We start from the raw sequence: 20,845 nt of genomic DNA on the forward strand, positions 1-20,845 counted from the left end.
ACCTTAGCGTGCCACTGAAATTGGGGTATGGCCACGGGAGGGTCACGGGCACATTGTTAAAAATGTGAACGGCATTATAGAATACGGGAGATCTGCGCCTAATTTAGGATTCATACCTAAGGTGACCATACGTCCCGTTTTGAACGGGACAGTCCCATTTTCGGATCCCCTGTCCCGTTGTCCCCACACACAGCTTCGGGACGCCAAAATGTCCCGTTTTCAGGGACAGCGAACCGAAGCTGTGCGCGGGGACAACGGGACAGGCGATTGCTTCCTGTCCCTCCCCTGCCGCACCAAAAAAAAAAAGCCTCCCCCCAGGCTCGATTTAGGTCCACCGCCGCTGCTCCTTTGCTGTCACTACTTGCACCCGGAAGCCTTCTTCCCGACGTCAATTCTGACGTTGGAGAGGACATTCCGGGCCAGACATTCGCTGCCTGGTTGGCCCGGAACGTCCTCTCCGACGTCAGAATTGACGTCAGGAAGAAGGCTTCCGGGTGCGATTAGTGGCTGCAGAAGAGCAGCGGCGGTGGACCGGGGGGATGACGTTTGAATCGGGTCTAGAGGGTCTAGAGAATTTGTTTTCTGCGGTAGGGGGGGGAGGAGGTAGGCAGGCAGGCTTTGGGGGAGGCAGGCAGGCTCTGGGGGAGGGAGGTAGGTAGGCAGGCTTTGGGGGAGGCAGGCAGGCTCTGGGGGAGGTAGGCAGGCAGATTGGCTGGCTCTGGAGGATGTAGGCAGACTGGCTGACTTTGGGGGAGGCAGGCAGGTTGGCTCTGGGGGAGGCAGGAAGGCTGGCTCTGGGGGAGGTAGGCAGGCAGGCTGGCTCTGGGGGAGGTAGACAGGCAGACTGGCTTTGGAGAAGGCTGGCTTTGGGGGAGGTAGGCCGGCAGGCTTTTTGGGAGGGGGTGGGACAAAGGCTGGAAGGCAGTGAGGGGACATAGGAAGGAGGGATGAAGGAAGGAGAAAAAACGGCAGAGAAGGTGGGGGGGGGGGGGGTTGTAAGTAGAAGACTAGAGAGATAAAAGCCTGGACCAAAGGGGAAAGACAGGAGGCAGAAGCAGGACTTTGGGAGGTGCAGAAAGAGGGGGAGAGTGCCTGAAGAAGAGCAGAGAGAGGCAAGATCATAACAGAGGAGGGAGAGAGAGAGAGGGAGACCTGGAACAAAGGTACAAAGGAGAACTGACACTGGATCTGGGGGCACTAAGGACATAGAAAGGAGGCGCTGGGGACACTAAGGACATAGGAAGGTACTGGGGGCACTAAGGACATAGGAAGGAAGCAGGGAGGGAATAGAAAGGGACAATTGTTGGGCCTGAGTGCAGAAAGAAATGAAAGATAGGATGCACAGTCAGAAAGAAACACAACCAGAGACTCATGAAATCACCAGACAGCAAAGGTAGGAAAAATGATTTTATTTTCAATTTAGTGATAAAAATGTGTCAGTTTTGAGAATTTATATCTGCTGTCTATATTTTGCACTATATTTGTCTATTTTTCTATAGTTACTGAGGTGACATCGTTGAAACCCCCCCAAATATAATTAACATTTTTTCTGCGTATAGGGTGCTTTGTGGTTTTCTAAAAATTTTATGGTTACCATTATGAAATAACAAGATATTGTGTGTACATGAAAAACGAATGGAAGAAATCGGGGCCGGGGTAGGGTGGGATTGGGGGCGGGACTGAATATTAATAGATGTCCCCTTTTGATGAAAAAAATAAATGGTCACGTTATTCATACCAGGCTCAGCGTAAATCCTGGCACCCAAAATTAAGCATGGAATCCACCACTAAGGCCCAGATTCTATCAAAGTAGGGTTACCAGCCGTCCAGATTTCCCTGGACATGTAGTTGGATTAATCACAACCATTACAGTGATCAAAGGGCAGTGACTGAACATTAAAGGCACATTTTTCGGGGTTTTACCCTGTTGTGATCTTTAAATACCATTCAATTGGTTCTGAGCACTACTGACACTGGTAAGGTGTTCTTGTATAAGTACATGTATGGGTGTTTTTTTGTATTAGTATTTGCTCCACGTATCACCCACGTGGTTATTTATACACCTTATTCCCAAGTTGTTGTTTTGTTTTGTTTTTGTTGGGGCTCCTTTTTCTGGAGCCATATGGCAACCCAATGCAATTTTCAATAAGGAATCATTGTGGCTTGCAATAAGTCTGAGAACAGTTATTCCATTAGCAATTAGATTCTAGAGCAGTGTTCTTCAACCACCGGTCCATGGACCAGTGCCGGTCCACAGGGCCAGCACGTGCATCAGACCCAAAACAGTGTTCTTCAACCGCCGGTCTATCGATGCGGCGCTATCTTCAAGCTAGCTCCCTCTTCCTAACTGATTCAGTGCAGAAAGCCACGGGCAGTGGCTCCTACGGGCATCCTGCGCCTGAACCAGAAGCCTTCTCTCTGACGTTGCACGTCAGAGGGAAGGCTTTCAGATGAGGCACGGGACGTGCAAGGTGCAATTAGTACTATTATGGGGGCGGGGTCTGGGGTGGAGATTGGGTAGAGATGGGCGGGGTCTGGCCCACGACTTAACCCAGTGTTCTTCAACCGCGATGCCAGAATAGTTCTTTTATTTCTGCCGGTCCATAGGTGTAAAAAGGTTGAAAAACACTGTTCTAGAGAGAGTATTGGATAGAGAACAATCATTATAAGGAGAAAAAGTAAGTCGTCAACAGTCTTCTGAAGCTGTAGGAGGGAGCCTGATGTAAATACAGTAAAACCTTGGTTTGCGAGCATAATTCGTTCCAGAAGCAGGCTTGTAATCCAAAGCACTCGTATATCAAAGCGAATTTCCCCATAGGAAATAATGGAAACGCAGACCATTTGTTCCACAACCCAAAAACTTTAATACAACACCTCACTCGTTTAGAACAGTCACTAGACCAGTGGTTCCCAACCCTGTCCTGGAGGAACACCAGGCCAATTGGGTTTTCAGGCTAGCCCTAATGAATATGCATGAAGCAAATTTGCATGCCTATCACTTCCCTCATATGCAAATCTCTCTCATGCATATTCATTAGGGCTAGCCTGAAAACCCGATTGGCCTGGTGTTCCTCCAGGACAGGGTTGGGAATCACTGCACTAGACTACCGCAGCATCCGCTCAGTTGTGATGTGTGTATACCAGTGGTTCCCCCAACCCTCACCACCAGGCCAATTGGGTTTTCAGGCTAGCCCTAATGAATATGCATGGTGCAGATTTGCATGCCTGTCACTTCCATTATATGCAAATCTCTCTCATGTATATTCATTAGGGCTAGCCTGAAAACCCGATTGGCCTGGAGGTCCTCCTGGACAGGGTTGGGGAGTGAGACCACTGGTGTATACTGTATGCGTCCTCCGAGGCTGCAGGGGGCGCTCTGGTCCCCGCTCCTGTAGCAGGAAGTGCCCCCCCCAACACCCTTAACCTCCTCCAAAGCCCAGAAGCTGAAACGAGACGCAGTGCATCCTTCGAGACTGCAGGGGGCGCTCTGGCCCCCGCTCCTGGAGCAGGAAGTGGACCTCTCGCCCTTCCCCCGTGCTCCGGGGTGGGGGGTGGGTGGGAGAGAAGGCATCTGGCGGAGCGCAGGTAAAGTGCCGGCGGGTGCCTGCGTTTTGCACGGCCTGCGCGCGACGCATGCACGCGCCTTCCTGTTTCCTTCTGCTTGCAGAAGGCTCTTGCTGAGATCTGGGCTTGCATGCGTGCATCAGCTCCTGGGGAGGGGGAGCTTTGGGGCCAGTCGTGAATCTGGCTGTCTTCTGCAGCTCTTGCTGAGATCTGGGCTTGCATGCGTGCATCAGCTCCTGGGGAGGGGGAGCTTTGGGGCCAGTCGTGAATCTGGCTGTCTTCTGCAGCTCTTGCTGAGATCTGGGCTTGCATGCGTGCATCAGCTCCTGGGGAGGGGGAGCTTTGGGGCCAGTCGTGAATCTGGCTGTCTTCTGCAGCTCTTGCTGAGATCTGGGCTTGCATGCGTGCATCAGCTCCTGGGGAGGGGGAGCTTTGGGGCCAGTCGTGAATCTGGCTGTCTTCTGCAGCTCTTGCTGAGATCTGGGCTTGCATGCGTGCATCAGCTCCTGGGGAGGGGGAGCTTTGGGGCCAGTCGTGAATCTGGCTGTCTTCTGCAGCTCTTGCTGAGATCTGGGCTTGCATGCGTGCATCAGCTCCTGGGGAGGGGGAGCTTTGGGCCAGTCTTGAGTCTGGCTGTCGCTCCTCGTTCTCTGCTGCCTTGTCCACGTTGCTTCTTCTCTTTCCAGTTGTTCTCAAAAAATTCCTGTATTGCTATTTGTAGGTTCGTGCCCCCCGTTTTCTCTCTTCTGTCTCTGGTTACCCTCCCAGCAGATCCTTTATCTCTGTTTTATCACCCCTCTCTCTCTGTTCCCAGCAGGTCCTGTTTCTTTGGGTTTTCTCTCCCCTTCTCTCTTGCATCTCTCTGGTTATTGTCCCTACTTCCTTTCTCCCTTGTCTCCTCCTCATCAGGTGATGTGTATCTGGTTAATGCCCCTGCACTCCCTCCAAACTAGTTAAAGTAGGTGCTATATGCTTGTTATTGCCCTAGCTTTGCTTTGCTCTTCAGCTCTAGTTATTGTCCCTGTTTTCCCTTGCTTCCTCTTGACCTCTGCAGCAGAACTGGTATTTCTGGCTATTTGCAGGGGTGGGCAACAAGGACCGCCATCCAGTCGGGTTTTTAGGATTTCCCCAATGAATATGCATGAGATTCATTTGCATACAATGGAGGCAGTGCATGCAAATAGATCTCATGCATATTCATTAGGGAAATCCTAAAAACCTGACTGGATTGCGGTCCTCGTTGCTCACCCCTGGGCTATTGCCTCTTGTTCCTCTCCCTCCCTCCCTCTCTCTCTCTCTCTCTCTCCTGTGTCTTTGGTTATTGCCCCTGTTTCCTCCCCCCCTTTCTCTATCTCTGTTCATTACCCCTGCTTAGGGTTACCATATGACTCCAGATAAAGTGGAAGTAAAATCCAGAAGCAAGGATGTCTCAGTCTGTCCTCCTTTTTCTGGAGCAATATGATAACCCTAGGCCCTGCTGCTTCTTTCACCAGAACCCTCTGTTTGTTCTTTCTCTTTTCAGACTCCTGGGACAGATAACATGGACTCCAGCAGCTCTTGCTTCCATTCAGACCCTGACTTCTGCCCCGAGTGCGGCTCCATCCTGCCTCTGCCGGGGCTGCAGGACACAGTCACCTGCCCACGATGCAAGTTCAAGATCGATGTAAAGGGTGAGAGCTGGCCACGAGCAGTCAGAGAGCTAAAAGCCTTTTCCACAGCTATGCAGCTCCTTATAAAGTAGCTTTAAAATAATCTGGGCTTGATTAACCTTTTCTTTGACCCAGTGTGGCACCTCCAACGTCCATAAGGTTAATTTGGCAGTTTTAAAATACAAAAGGGTGTGTGCATTGGGAATAAGAGAGGACACAGCAGTTGAGCAAATGCCAGTGGGTATACAGTTTCCTACCTGCTTCGCGATTCTGGTTTCTTTTCTTGTTTTAGACTTTGAGGGAAAAGTGGTCCAGTCTTCAACGGTATTTAACAAACTGGAGGGTTCTACCACACTACTGCAGGGTAAGGAGGCAGTAGAGATCCATGGACCCATGGTGAGTAATGGCAGCAACAACCTTCCCCACCCCAGTCCCTTTGGAGAGCTACTGTGATTAGAATAGTTTTGCTATGATACGCACTGTGAAACATGGCACAGAAAGACTTCCAGGCTCATTATTCCTCCCTCTTCTGATATTGCATCATCTATCAGATTTGTTTTTTTTTTATGCCTTGCTCCTTTGTAGATTTCCTTTAGAAAATGCAGGGGTGATACTGGTTGAAAAAGGAGGAGAGTCGGAAAGTACTTATATTAAAAAATATATGAACTGACCTTGCTTAGAAATAATGACCTGTCTATGGAGAGTGATCAAAAAATTGTAAGTTGCTCAGAGACGTGAAACTCTACAAGGAAGGTATACACCCTCCTAGTGTTGATACAGAGTTTGCCTTCAAGTCACTGCAGCTGTTTCAATGACGATCACGCTCCAAGCCAGAGTCAAAAAGAATAAAGAAATGTCACAATCTTTCAAAACACTTAAAAAATGATGGCGTTCTTTTCTTCATATACTTCATCAAACGGACATCACTTAAAGTAAATGAATTGTAATACTATAGCTTAGCTTTATAAAGAGTTTTGGGGTCCCAACGTGGCCCCGTTTCGTTTCCTGCTTCAGGAGACCCGATCTTGAGTATAATTAGAATCCTTTAAAGCTTTGAGTAACTATTATGAAATAGTGATGTGTAAGCACACCTAAAAAACAAAAATGTGACAAAGTCGAATGCGAGTAAGAATTCCACTGCTCAAACTGCGACAGAAATCTTAAAATAGCTTATAAGGCTGTGCTATGGGGGGAAAACGCTACAAAGTACGAGACCGCTACCAATTCAAAAGATTTCAACCGCCAGAAAGACGCCACAGCACCTTCTCATTTTTAAATCAGAGGGGGAGGGTTGTTATGTGTACGTACTGAGCGTAAGAACGCAGAAAGCGTGACTAACGTCAATTTGACATATGTCTAATTCAATTGTTTAAGATGAAAGTCAAATTGTAATTTTGCAAAACAAGTGGATGCAAAATTCCATTATGGCTAGTAGAGCTGCCACATTATCGGACTTGCCGAGTCACCCGCAGTTGTCAAGAGACTGGTCCCGTGGCAGCAGGAGATAACGTTTTATTAAGGCATCTCCTGCTGCTGCAGGCTGCAGTTGGGGTGGGGCTGGACAGAGTTATGGGTTATGGGCTTGCCCTAAATCTCACGCTGAGAAAGCCAGCCTCCTTGGAAGCTTTGCGTTACCCTGCTTCAGGAGGGAGATTTTTTAATAAAGTCCAGTATGTCTGACATCCCCATCCTGCTGCATTATGGGATTTGTAGAACGGATTTCATAATTAGGAAAAATATCATCACAAAAGCATTGTGGCATTTAAAATTTTATAATTATTATTGTTATTATTAATAATAATTATTTATATACTGCCTGTCAATGAAGGTTGTCTAAGCGGTTTTACATTCACAGGTATTCAAAGCATTTTTCCCTCTGTCCTGGTGGGCTCACAAGTTCATACTGGCTAAAAAAGAATCTCCCTGCTTCAGAGGCAACTTATACATTCTTAAGAACCTAAGAATAACCTTACTAGGTCAGACCAATGGTCCATCTAGTCCAGTGGTCTCAAACTCAAACCCTTTGCAGGGCCACATTTTGGATTTGTAGGTACTTGGAGGGGCGCATAAAAAATAGTTCTTTATGGAAAACTTGTGCCTTAAGTGTCCTGTGGTCGCATTCGCAACTGCCTTCAGCTCTCACCTCCTCCAGCATCGGACACACGCACAAGCTGTACTGCCTCCAATGGTTACCTTATGTTCTGGAACGTTGCCCGCCTCACTGCTGTAACCTCACGCAAGTGCTTTCCTGCGTCTGTACGTGATTGTGAGGTGGAGTGGAGAGGACAATCGTGTATAGACGCAGGAAAGCGCTTGCATGAGGTTACAGCAGTGAAGCGGGCAATGTTCCAGAACGCTGCTTGGCTGGCCCGGAACGTCCTCTCCGACATTAGAATTGATGTCGGGCAGTGAGAGTTGGTCGGCCCCGCGGGAAAGAGAAGCAGGGCGAACTCGGCACCAGCCTGTTCCTGATGGCCAGTGACAGCCTTTCCCTGGCGGCGGTGGCAGCAGCATGTTTCCCAATGGCAGTGGCATGGGGGAGGGCAGGGAGAAAGAAAGAAAGAAAGTGGGAGGGGAGACAGAGAGCCAGAAAGAAAGAAAGGAGGGGGGACAGGGAGCCAGAAAGAAAGAAAGAGGGCAGGGTGAAACAAAGAAAGAAAAAAATGGGGAGAGAGAGAGAAAGACAGACATAGAGAAAGAAAGGGGGCATGGAGAGAAAGAAAGAAATGTGGCAGGGTGAAAGAAAGAAATGGGGCACGGAGAGAGAGAGAAAGACAGAAAGAAAGGGGGCATGGAGAGAGAAAGAAGGGGGCAGGGTGAAAGAAAGAAATGGGGCACAGAGAGAGAGAGAAAGACAGACATACAGAAAGGGGGCATGGAGAAAGAAAGAAGGGGGCAGGATGAAACAAAGAAAAAGTTGGGGGAGGGATTGATGTCTGGAGGAGAGGAAGCATACAGGAGACTGATGAAATTACCAAACAAAGGTAGGAAAAATGATTCTTTTCAATTTAGTGATCAAAATGTATCCGTTTTGAGAATTTATATATTCTGTCTATATTTTGCACTATGGCCCCCTTTTACTAAACCGCATTAGCGGTTTTTAGTGCAGGGAGCCTATGAGTGTCGAGAGCAGTGTGGGGCATTCAGCGCAGCTCCCTACGCTAAAAAACGCTATCGCGGTTTAGTAAAAAGGGAGGGGGTATATTTGTCTATTTTTGTATAGTTGTTACTGAGGTGACATTGCATAAAATCGTCTGCCTTGACCTCTTTGAAAACCCGTGGAATATAAATGATAATTAACATTTTCTCTGCGTACAGTGTGCTTTGTGTTTTTAAAATTTTATTGTTGGTAGATCATTTTGACTTGGCCACGAAGGTAAGGGGGAAGGAGGGAGGGGAGCTGCTGAAAGACATCTAGTAATCCTTGCAGGCTTGACTGCAGGGAATTATTTTTGTAAAATCATGTTTTGTTATGTGACTGGCATTATTTAGACTTTAATTTCTATGAATGAATAGAATGAAAATGATATAAAATTACTTGTTTGTTTTTATGTGCATGCACTGAAGGAAAGTGGAGAGAAAGTGGGCTGAGGACGCTGAAGGGAAATGGAGAAGAGAGAGTGGGGAGAAGACGCTGATTTATAAATTGACAATTGTATAGAATATTGTTTCTTTTTATACTTTAATATAATAAGTTCAATATAAAACAATTCAAGGCTTGTGTAGATGGAATCAGGTGGTTTGTGGGAATGGGGACCGAGCTTACGGGGATTAGTCCAATAAAATGGTATTTTCTTATTTCTCATTATTTGTTTTATTTTTATTTGTTAATTTGTAAAGTGGTGATTGTTATGTATCGTTTTTTTCAAATTTATATCTACTGTCTTTATATTTTGCACAGTATTAGAGGACATGTATTACTATTTTTGTGGTGTTGTGGTGTTGCATTGTATGCAGAGTCTGGTTTCTTGGCAGTTCAGTTTAACTTTTGTCTACATATTTCTATTTTTAGTTTGTGATTATTCCATATTGGGCAAAGGGTGTATCTATCTGTGTGTATGAAAGGGACATGGCTTTCTGACTGTGCAGGATCTGGCTTGTTTAGTTTTACAATGTATGTGTTGGTGTTCTAGTGCTTACGCACAAAAAAGGAAAATCCAACGTGGTCTGCAGTGGAACAAGCAGCAAGCAGAAAACAACAAACAAACTGCAGATGACGTACAAGATGAAGGCGTTGTTTATTAATAGAAAAAAATGCAGTAACATATACAACCTTATAGCCAACCAGGGGACCCGAACCGGTCCATGTTTCAGATGATACGCCTTCCTCAGGGGTCCATGGTGGTTAAGGTATAAGACAAACCGCATAAAAGATATCAAACAAACGCCATTATCGAACGAATATGGTCAAGTGAATCCTGCGATCAGAATTGAACGCAAAACTTGAGGTGAGGTCACACCATGGAGCGATACAGAGGCATTATAACCTGTGGATCTCACTGACTCATAAAATAGTTTGAAAGAAACAGTGTATTAGCAGCATTTCAGTTTGGGTTTTTTTTTTTTTTAATGTATACACTTTTTTTTATTCTTATTGACCATTTTGGGAGTGAGGTCCACATGATAGAAGAATGCATTTGCTGAATCATGACCATATTGGGTCTGGTGCACTTTTTATCATTAATTAAAGGCAGATTGGTGACTTAATAATAATACTTGTCACTATTACTCTTGTTTTTGCTCCTTGGTATGATGTGTGGCCTCGCTTATGTTTGGACCAAAAAAAAAAAAAAATCTCCCCCCTGGAAATGGGTAACTTGGCAACTCTTGTCTTTGCTCCTGGGGATTCTCAGTGGCTGTTTTAAACATTAACCCTTGCTTCCCCATCCCTAAGGATCGTCTGCTCATCCAAGGTTTTAGCCTTCCCCCACCCCTGCCAGCACTGAGAATCTGTGCCTCTTCCAGGCTTCGTGATCAAGGCCCTGTTGGTCTCTGCTCTTTCTGGCTATTTTCCTACTGCATGTATGAGTATATATATATATATATATATATATATATATAGTATCCGTCTCTGAACCAGAGTTGTCAACATCCAGTTCCAGGAGAAATATTTTTGGGCTAGTCTGGGATTTTTAGCTTACATCCTTGGCGCAATTTGTAGGTTTTGAGACTGCCTGTTGATTCCAAAATGCAGCAGGCTAGGACTGGCCTAGGAGAGAGTGTGACACAGTGGTTAAAGCTACATTCTCAGCACCCTGAAGCTGTGGGTTCAAACCCCACGCTGCTCCCTGCGAAAGTCACTTAATCCCACCCTATCCCCAGGTACATTAGATAGATTGTAAGCCCACCGGGACAGACAGGGAAAAATGCTTGAGTGCCTGAATAAATTCATGTAAACCATTCTGAGCAACCCCCAGGTGAGCGGCATAGAAAATTGAATAAATAAAATGTCCCTGCTGTAATTGATAAGTTAGGAGCTCCACGTTGGCACGGTGAAATAATTTTGTGTGTGGCTGCTCCCAGGGGAGTTACAGGAGACACTGGATAAAAGGCTTTTAAAGAGTCTGAGAAAGGTGGGGACCTAGCGGTTTGCCTTGAACCAGGAGTGGTTATGTCTACACCTTAGGGATAGATTTGATTTTTGCGATATATTACAACCCTGAGAATTATGGGGTTAATAATCAAAAACAGCGTCTTAAGTCCCCTTTTGGCCTAAGTCCTTAAACGTTCAAAGCAGAAGCATAATCAAAACAAACGTCCAAAAGGAGTTTTGTTTTGATAATGGCCTTCCTCTGCCTAAACGCCCAGATCACCACTACGTCTACAAGTACACCTCCATGACGTCTACACTTTTTGTCCATAATGAACTAACAAAACGCCTAAGCCCCAAACGTCTAACACAAGGGCTTTTAGGCGAAGGAGGAGTCCTTCGCCTAAAAGCTGGATTCTGTAACCGGTGTCTGTCAAAAACAACACCGGTTACAGAATCCCCCCCTCCCCACATCGATCCAGGCAGGAGGGTGCGGGTGGAGGGGTAGGCAGGTTGCGTTTTCGGCACTTAGACGTGTTTTGACTTGGTCTAAGTCAAAAAAGTATAAGTGCCGACTAGGCAACCTGCCTAAGGTTTTGGTTATACCTGTTGTACGCCTAGGTGTAGGTCAGCCCCCTCCCACCCACCGCCCACCCTTACCCCTCCTCTAAACACGCCTCTTTTCTCTCTGTGCGTCTAGAGGCAGGGGAAAGGCCTAAGTTGGTTTTAGATACGTCTAAAAAACAGCTTTGGTTATGGGTACTTGGACGATCAGGCGTTTTGATCATCCAAGTAGCCATTTAGGGGACTTTTTAGACGTTGTGTGTTTTTTTTTTTAACATTTTTTTCTTTTGATTATGTCCCTCCACGTCTTTAACGTTTCCCTAGTTTTGGCTGGATGGAATTATCTATGACACGCTCCCCCGTAATTGACCAAGCAGTAATCAGAAGAATGTTTTTCATAATTTATTTGCATTTATCTTATGCTTCTGTTATTATTTTTCCAATAGGGTTCTTATACTTGTACTATTTTTGGTTTTTGAAATGCAAAAAGATAAAAAAAATCTGCAGAAACTTAGTTTATTCAGCAAGAAGAGTTTCACTGTGTGTGATAAATATTCTTGAACTTCCCTTTGCTTTATCTTCACTGTATTTTATTTTTTTTAATGTTAAAAATAAAGTAATTTTGCTGTGCCATGGGTTTAGCGTAGTGGTTTTCAACTCAGTCCTCGGGACATACCCAGCCAATCAGGTTTTCAGGATATCTGCAATGAATATGCATGAATATGAATATGAACATTTATCTCATGCATATTCATTGCAGATATCCTGAAAACCTGACTGGGTTGAGAACCCCATGGCAGAAAAGAAAGTTCTGGTTCCTGTGACCAGGACACTGCTTTGCTGGAGCAACGCTTTCCCAGCCAACATTGCTAGTTAGAATTCACGTCCTCCCTCTTTTTTTCTCCAGGGTGTTTGTAAAATCTGTTTTGGTGATACTGACTGAATTTGCTGTGTGACTTGCAGATTGAGCGGAAGTGCCTGAGGTGTGGCCACGAGGGCATGACGTACCACACTCGGCAGATGCGCTCTGCGGACGAGGGACAGACCGTGTTCTACATGTGTCTAAAATGCAAGTAAGCAGTTTGGGGAGGGGTGAAATCGGCAATGTGAACTCTTGACCTATCTTCCAAAAACCAAGTGGTGGTTTCGCACTAAGGCCCGCATTCTCTAAACGGCGCTTGAAGTTAGGTGTTTAGATCAGCACGCCTTTACAAAGCCGCATTAGGCTTTTTTCTCGCCGGCCGCAGCAATGTTAGCTCAGACACTCTTAGAATTCCTATAAGCATTGTAGCTAATACCACTGCGGACAGCGAGAAAAAAAGCCTAATGCGGCTTCATAAAAAGGGGGGAGGGCTTAATTTTTCTTAGTTGGCTTAATCGGTGCCGATTTGAAAACACCATTTAAAAAAAAGATTAAAAATTAAATTATTTTTTCCTTGCTCCTCCGAGATTCACCTGGCAATTGGGTATCTGTTCAGTTACAACTGGATTATCGCATTACACCTTTATTCAGGGCAGGATTAACCAATAGGCCAAGTAGGCACTTGCCTAGGGCCCGAAATGGTCAGGGGGGCCCGATGAAGGAGGGCATCAACATTGTTTTTTCCAAACAGCGATGGGCCCCTCCAGCATCGATCGGCGACACCCCCCCCCCTCCTATCGACGGAACGTAAAACAAGCAAGCAACGCGGGTAAGAAAGGCAACGGGAACTGTAATTGTGCAAGCGGTGCTTCTTGCCGAAAGCTTCCCTCTGACGCAGCTTCCTGTTTCCGCCTAGGCGCATGGTGGGGTGGGGCAGAGGGCCCAGTGTACTTGTGTGCCTAGGGGCCCTCGACGAATTAATCCTGCCCTGCCTCTATTGCCTACTTGTGGCAATAGATCTTTTTTGCCAGGCATGACATCTGTTGGATTTCATGCCTGGCAAGAAGGAGTAATATTTCTTATCTTTATCAGTTTCTCACTGACTCAGGTACTCTCCCGAGTCTGTCTTAATTGCGTGCTACTTCTGGTTGGCTAAATTTGGATGTGTTTTATTTAAAACTCATATAATGTGAACCTAGGCACTACTGTAATCAATTTGAATGAAGAATATTATCATATATCAGTCAGCATCAGCAAGATGTTATTTCACCGATTTGCCAAACTTCATTCTATATAGTTTAACAATGTTTTCAGGTCCTCGGCGGACCACCACACCCTCAAACCATCTCATTGTGCGGGGCTTTATGCTCCCACTCGTCATCGGACCCAGTATACGTTTTGCTGTGTATATATTATAAATATTTTTAAGAAATTTTTTAAATATATGCTAAAAGTACTTAGCTTGTAGATTCGACGCTAATCGGGAGGGTAGAAACATCAGTCACTATGTTTCTTAGTTGGCTTAATCGGTGCCGATTTGAAAACACCATTTAAAAAAAAAGATTAAAAAATTGAATTATAACCATCCTAAATTAACCTACTGCACATAGTCGTGTTTTAATTAATAGGTCTTGATTTTTATTTTTTATGGTTTTTGTTTTACGCAGCCTTGGGAGGGAGGGATTGGGGGGGGGAGTGGGACAAGGGGATATTATGACTTTGTATTGAAATTTTCTTTGTTGTTAGGTGATTTAATCCTTTGCTGTTTTTGCTTAAATATCATATATATGTTTGTATTTTTTGAAAATATTTAATGAACATGATTTAATAAACAGCTTATAGCAGCCAAAGTATAAACCAGATATTCAGTGCTGGTCACTGGAAACAGCCCACCATTGAATATCTGGGCTTAGCGCCTACTACAGGAGTCAGCCTGGCTAACTTCTGTGGTGTGACTAACGGCCCCATTGGATTTAATAGGCTTATGCTAGCTTTTACAAAGTGTAAATGCTCCGACACTCATCAAATTCCTATGATCGTTGGAACATTTACCTCGCTGACCCTCGATAGAAACCTCTACCTTGGCATTGTAAAAGGAACCCTCACTACCCCCTCCTTTTACAAAACCACAAAAGCGGTTTTTAGCACCAGTCGGCAAGCTGAATGCTTTGTTGCTCCCGACATTCAGAGTTCCTATGAGCGTCGGGAGCAGTGCAGAGCATTCAGTACGCCGGCCTGCACTAAAAACCGCTTTCATGATTTTGTAAAAGGGGGGTGGGTTAGTGTCTGAACCAATTTTAAAAACGGCTCTGGTTGATTTTATCACAAAATATGCTGCACTAAGATACTTAAAAGGAACCAAAACAAGCAGCAGTACCAAAAAGACAGTACCTGAGACACTAAACTAGTGCAATAATAACAACAATAACAACAACAACAACAAAAAAAAAAATATATATATATATATTATGGAGCAACGAATACCAGGGAGTTAACCCAAAATTTAAACGGCAGGAGAGTCTTAGCCCCCTCCACAAAATGGAAAACATTCAAAAATACGTGAAAGGGCATAATCAAAAAAAGCGTCTAAGTCCCCTTTTGGGCTAAGTCCCTAAACGTTCAACCCAGAAGCAGGGAAAGTGTCCATAACCAAAACAAATGTCCATGTTTTGATTATGGCCTTCCTCTGCCTAAACGCCCAATCTCCACTACGTCTAAAAGGACCCCCACAGCACGTCTACACTTTTTAGCCATAATGAAAGAAAAAAACGCCTAAGCTCCAAACGTCCAACTGAAGAGCTTTTATTCCTAGTTCTCCTTTCTTCCTATTTGAGATTTAGGGGTCCTTTTATCAAGCTGCGGTAGGGGGTTTAACGCGCATAATACCGCGCGTTAAAACGCCTGCCGCGCTAGCATTAAGCAGGCGTTAGTTTTTTAGCCGGCCGCGGGGGTTTAGCGCGTGATGAAATGTCCTACACGCTAACCCCGCTTGATAAAAGGAGCCCTTACTGTTCTTTAGAAGGGGGAGAACGTGAACTCTCAGGCCTTGAGCATGCACACGTGCTCAAGGCCCAGCACAGGAAGCAGATCTTCGGGCACCGGCAGGACATGCTGGTGCCGGTGCGGAGGCTACACTGAAGTAAGAAGAGGGTTTGGGTGGGTTGGGGGACCTCAGGTCGCGGCGGGGGGGTGCTGGATCGCGGGGGGGGGGGAGAGGGTGCCGGTTCACGGGGGGGCCTTCGGGGGGAGCAATGCCGGTTCTTGGGGGGGGGAGCAGCGCTGCTGGCCTCGGGGGGGGGGGGGGGTGGAGGATGGGAACCTGTCAAAGCGAGTTTCCATTATTTCCTATGGGGAAACTCGCTTTAATAAACGAGCATTTTGGATTATGAGCATGCTCCTGGAACGGATTATGCTCGTAATCCAAGGTACCACTGTACTGTACAATATAAAGGAAACACAAAGGACTGAAAACAAAAGTTGATTTCAGGGACATGCGTATTTATGTTTTCATGACATTCAAATCTGTTTTCCTTTTATCCCCCCCTTCCAAAGAAAAAAGTACTGTGTATAAAAAGGAAAAGAACAGTAAGGACTCCTTTTATCAAGCCACGCTAGCGGGGTTAGCGTGTCGGACATTTCATCACGCGCTAACCCCCGCGGCCGGCTAAAAAACTAACGCCTAATCAATGCTAGCGCGGCAGGCGGTTTAACGCGCGGTATTACGCAGCTTGATAAAAGGACCCCTAAATATCAAATAGGAAGAAAGGCGAACTAGGAATAAAACCAGAGGCCGACGAATGTATTTTGAGCAGCCAAGCTGGATGCTATTGTGTTTTACATCTGAAAATACAATTCCAAGTTTGTCTTCTCTCCCCAGGTATCAGGAGAAAGAGGATTCATAATTGTTGATGGATCCTGTGTTGTCTGGAATGATAACTTTAACGACACAGCCTCCCCTTGGAAGATTGTGAACATGGCAGAAGGTCTCGCTGTCGGACATCAGTTCCTGATCTTATTGTTGCTGCAGGAGATGCAAGATGGGGTTTCTTCTGGTCCTTTTGTCCACTGATTATGTTTACATGAGGTGGTAGTGGTGGTGGTGGGAGGGGTTGTCTGTAAATTTTGGCAGAATGAAAGTTGACAGCCTTGTATACAAAATAAAATAAAATATGTTTTCTATTTTGACTACTGGTGAGTCTGAGGTGTGGGTTCTCTTTCTGGAATTTTTTTGTGTTTCTAAGGCTGCCTGAGGCCCCTTTAAAAATTTAGGAGAAAATTATGGGCAGATCTGTATTTTTCACTCCATAAGACGCACCTGACTGTAAAACACACCCTAGATTTAGAGGAGAACAAGAAAAAAAATTTCTGAACCAAATTCTCCCTGCCAGGCTCTGCACCCAACCCCACACTCCTTGCCAGGCTCTGTACCCTGTCCCCCTCTGGTGGTCTAGTGGTAGGCTGGGACAGGGCAGGCAGGCCTAGTGGCTGGCAGACAGGGCAGGCACACAGTCTCCAAGTTCCAGTTACTAGGGGAGCCACTTGGCCAGTTTCATCTTTTATAGACAATGTGTAGGAATGAATCAAGGTTCCTATACAGGACCACAAATCCCACAATGCAGCGAGGTGGCACCTTATAACCAAGGACTGACGTCAAAGCCTCCTGTCAGATGCTGGAGGCATTTGGGCCGGGCTTACCAATGCACCAGCCATAGTCCCAGGAGGAAATGCGATGGAACTGGAACTTCTCCTCTGGGCTCTTCAGCTTCCTGTGCTCCAGGAACTGCTGCCTTCCCAAGCCATCCTTGTCAAGGCCCTGATAGAGGAGCTTTAACGATTGCGGGCTCAGCGGTCTCATGTCAATGCCAAACTCCTTGGGTTTGGCGGAAGACTTCTGCGGCGACGGAGCCCAGGTCTTGGCCTTCTCGTCTGCATGGCGCTGATCTCGGGCAGGCCGCACTTGATGATGGGGGCTTTGTGTCACGGGCTGTGATGGCAGTGGGAACCCCCACTCTCGGGTAATCTTGGCCATATTTGACCTTTCAGGCGAGCCTCGTGTGCATCTCCTGAAGCAGCTCGCGCCAGCAGTTCTGTGTGCAGGTATTGAACAAGTCCCTCATCCTGCTGCGGGGCCAATGAGGGGGGCTCCAGTGGCGGTGGGAGATGCTGTGTTTATGGAATGCATAGTCTCTGCGTGCCCTGGTCTCAGGAGGAGGGGGGCGGGGTGAAGCACAAGGAGGGAGGGTAAAGAAGGGGGCGAAGGTTGTGCCGTGATTAAAAACAGGTATGGGGGGGGGGGGTCCTGCCGTGATTAAAAACAGGTACTGGGGGGGGGTATTCGCTCCATAAGGCACACCCTTATTTCCACCTACTTTTTTGGGGTAAAAAAGTGTGTCTTGAAAATTATGGTAACTTTATTGCATTGGTGTTTTTGGAAAGAGTAAATGAGCGATTCACATCTACCCGTTCCCCTCCATTCGGTGTTTTATAGATCTCTATCATATCTACCCTGAGCTGTCTTCTCTAAACTGAAGAGCCCTAGCTGCTTTAAGCTTTCCTCATAGGGAAGTTGTTCCATCCCCTTTCCAAGTTTTATTAAAATTTGGTTTAGTCGCCTATTAAATTTCTAGGCGATATACAACAAAGTAAAATTATTGGTTAAAACAAACCAATATATTGCTTGCATTGCAAAGACAGACTAGAACCAGGGATCTCAAGGTCCCTCCTTGAGGGCCGCAATCCAGTTAGGTTTTCAGGATTTCTCCAATGAATATGCATTGAAAGCAGTGCATGTACACAGATCTCATGCATATTCATTGGGGAAATCCTGAAAACCTGACTGGATTGTGGCCCTCAAGGAGGGACTTTGAGACCCCTGGACTAGACAAATAGGTTGAAACCAGGATTAGAGATGGGGGGGGGGGAACTACTACTACTATTTATTATTTCTATAGTGCTGAAAAGGCGTATGCAGCGCTCTACATTTTAACATACAATGGACAGTCCCTGCTCAGAAGAGCTTACAATCTAATTTAGACAGGACATTACAGGGTAGAGGGGATGATACAGTGGGTGTAGGTATCTGACAGCAGTGAGTGGGAGTTAAGAGGATAGAATCCCCCTTTTCTCCCACCTCTAACCCTGCCTCCGGCCCCAGGTAGCTCCCTAGTGCCAGTGAAAGGTCACTTTGGGCAGCCACAAAACTTAAGAGACTTGAAGAAAGCACAGATGTTTATTCAGCGTATGCAGACCCCTGAGCCCCAAGCTGGCTTCAGAAGTCCAGAAACCAGGAAGTTACAGAAGTATTTATACATTCTTCCGGCTATACAACTGAATTCTAGAAAAAAACTTTTCACGTGTTACTTTTCTTAACAATCATTGGTTGTAAGCTCACACTAGACAGGGATCTCAAAGTCCCTCCTTGAGGACCGCAATCCAGTCGGGTTTTCAGGATTTCCCCAACGAATATGCATTGAAAGCAGTGCATGCACATAGATCTCATGCATATTCATTGGGGAAATCCTGAAAACCCGACTGGATTGCAGCCCTCGAAGAGGAACTTTGAGACCCCTGCTTGACTAGCAGGTTACTTATCTAAGCCCTGCAGTCTTTCTGTTACATGTCCTTTATGCTGAGATAGCCATAAGAAGTTAGATCATTTATTGTTTCATTGCCCATGTATTATGAATTTTTGGAAATCAATTTGGGACCAAATTAATAATTTATTAGATAACCCAGTGGCATTATGAAGGAGGAGAAAGAAGTGGCAGAAAGACTTAACGCGTTCTTTTCATCTGTATTTACAAACGAAGACACATCCAACATTCCGAAACCTGAACAATTCTTCAATGGAAATCAGGCAGAAAAATTAACAACCATGGAAGTGAGCCTCGAAGATGTACACAGGCAGATAGATAAATTAAAAACAGACAAATCCCCGGGTCCGGACGGAATCCATCCAAGGGTTCTGAAGGAATTAAAAGAGGAGATAGCAGAACTACTGCAGCAAATTTGCAATCTATCCCTGAAAACAGGCGTGATCCCGGAGGACTGGAAGATAGCCAATGTTACGCCCATCTTTAAAAAGGGATCAAAAGGTGACCCAGGAAATTACAGACCGGTGAGTCTGACCTCGGTACCGGGGAAAATGGCAGAAACACTGATAAAAGAAAAAATTGATGAACATTTTGAAAAAAACGAATTGCTGATGACCAGCCAACACGGGTTCTGCAAGGGAAGATCATGCCTAACTAATTTATTGCACTTCTTCGAAGGAATTAACAAACGGATGGACAACGGAGACCCCATAGACATCATATATCTTGATTTCCAAAAAGCCTTTGACAAGGTGCCCCATGAACGCCTACTCCGGAAACTGAAGAACCATGGGGTGGAAGGAGATGTACATAAATGGATCAGAAGCTGGTTGGCGGGTAGGAGACAGAGGGTGGGAGTGAAGGGCCACTACTCGGACTGGAAAAAGGTCACGAGTGGGGTCCCACAGGGCTCAGTACTAGGGCCGCTGCTATTTAATGTATTCATAAATGATCTAGAAACAGGGACGAAGTGTGAGATAATAAAATTTGCAGATGACACTAAACTATTTAGTAGAGCTCGGACTAAAGAAGACTGTGAAAAACTGCAAAGGGACTTGAACAAACTAGAGGAATGGGCAACGAGATGGCAGATGAAGTTCAATGTCGAGAAATGTAAAGTATTACATGTGGGAAACAGAAACCCGAGGTACAACTATACGATGGGAGGGATGTTTTTAAATGAGAGTACTCAAGAAAGGGACCTGGGGGTGATAGTGGACTTGACAATGAAGCCGTCGGCACAGTGCGCAGCGGCTGCTAAGAAGGCAAATAGAATGCTAGGCATCATCAAAAAGGGTATTACAACCAGAACGAAAGAAGTTATCTTGCCATTGTATCGAGCGATGGTGCGTCCGCATCTGGAGTACTGCGTCCAATATTGGTCGCCGTACCTTAGGAAGGATATGGCGATACTCGAAAGGGTTCAGAGGAGAGCGACACGTCTGATAAAAGGGATGGAAAACCTTTCATACGCTGAGAGATTGGAAAAACTGGGACTTTTTACCCTGGAGAAGAGAAGACTTAGAGGGGATATGATAGAGACTTACAAGATCATGAAGGGCATAGAGAGAGTAGAGAGGGACAGATTCTTCACACTTTCAAAAAATAAAAGAACAAGAGGGCATTCAGAAAAGTTGAAAGGAGACAGATTCAGAATGAATGCTAGGAAGTTCTTCTTTACCCAGCGTGTGGTGGACACCTGGAATGCGCTTCCAGAGGGCGTGATAGGGCAGAGTACGGTACTGGGGTTCAAGAGGGAATTGGACAACTTTCTCCTGGAAAAGGGAATAGAGGGGTATAGATAGAGGATTACTGCACAGGTCCTATACCTGTTGGGCCACCGCGTGAGCGGACTGCTGGGCACGATGGACCTCAGGTCTGACCCAGTAGAGGCATTTCTTATGTTCTTATGTTCTTATTATCCTATGATACTGTGATATTTGGTATGGAAATGAGAGCAAAAAGTCAGATTTCTGCGAATAACAATAAATTACTACTTATAATGACTGGTGTTGCCATTCAGCAAATTACATATAATTGGAAGGATTGGAGGAGATTAAATTACAACTTCTGGTGGAATTCT

The 20,845-nt window shown here is 45.7% G+C and overlaps 1 protein-coding gene across 3 annotated transcripts; it reads left to right on the plus strand.

The window, feature by feature from the left end:
• The first annotated feature begins 3,393 nt into the window (after nt 1–3,393).
• Nucleotides 3,394–16,359, plus strand: POLR1H (RNA polymerase I subunit H). 3 transcript variants are annotated; one of them, XM_033917182.1, is made up of 5 exons: nt 3,394–3,585; nt 5,087–5,234; nt 5,506–5,609; nt 12,271–12,376; nt 16,047–16,359. In XM_033917182.1, exons 2-5 carry the CDS (start codon nt 5,105–5,107, stop codon nt 16,076–16,078), a joined length of 372 nt encoding a protein of 123 aa, XP_033773073.1. In that variant the 5' UTR covers nt 3,394–3,585; nt 5,087–5,104; the 3' UTR covers nt 16,079–16,359. The 3 variants fall into 3 exon arrangements, with proteins under 3 accessions (XP_033773073.1, XP_033773075.1, XP_033773074.1); XM_033917184.1 differs by having other exon boundaries at nt 3,395–3,585; nt 12,271–12,380; XM_033917183.1 differs by lacking the exon at nt 3,394–3,585 and adding an exon at nt 3,668–4,285.
• The last annotated feature ends 4,486 nt before the right edge of the window (nt 16,360–20,845 follow it).

This window comes from Geotrypetes seraphini, chromosome 12, assembly GCF_902459505.1.
Source record: "Geotrypetes seraphini chromosome 12, aGeoSer1.1, whole genome shotgun sequence".
NCBI classification, from domain to species: domain Eukaryota; kingdom Metazoa; phylum Chordata; class Amphibia; order Gymnophiona; family Dermophiidae; genus Geotrypetes; species Geotrypetes seraphini.

Coding starts and splice junctions, on each gene's coding strand:
- POLR1H (XM_033917182.1), top strand. CDS start 5,105: ATGGACTCCAGCAGCTCTTGCTTCCATTCAGACCCTGACTTCTGCCCC. Junction 5,235..5,505: donor GTTCAAGATCGATGTAAAGG/GTGAGAGCTGGC, acceptor TTCTTGTTTTAG/ACTTTGAGGGAAAAGTGGTC. Junction 5,610..12,270: donor TAGAGATCCATGGACCCATG/GTGAGTAATGGC, acceptor TGTGACTTGCAG/ATTGAGCGGAAGTGCCTGAG.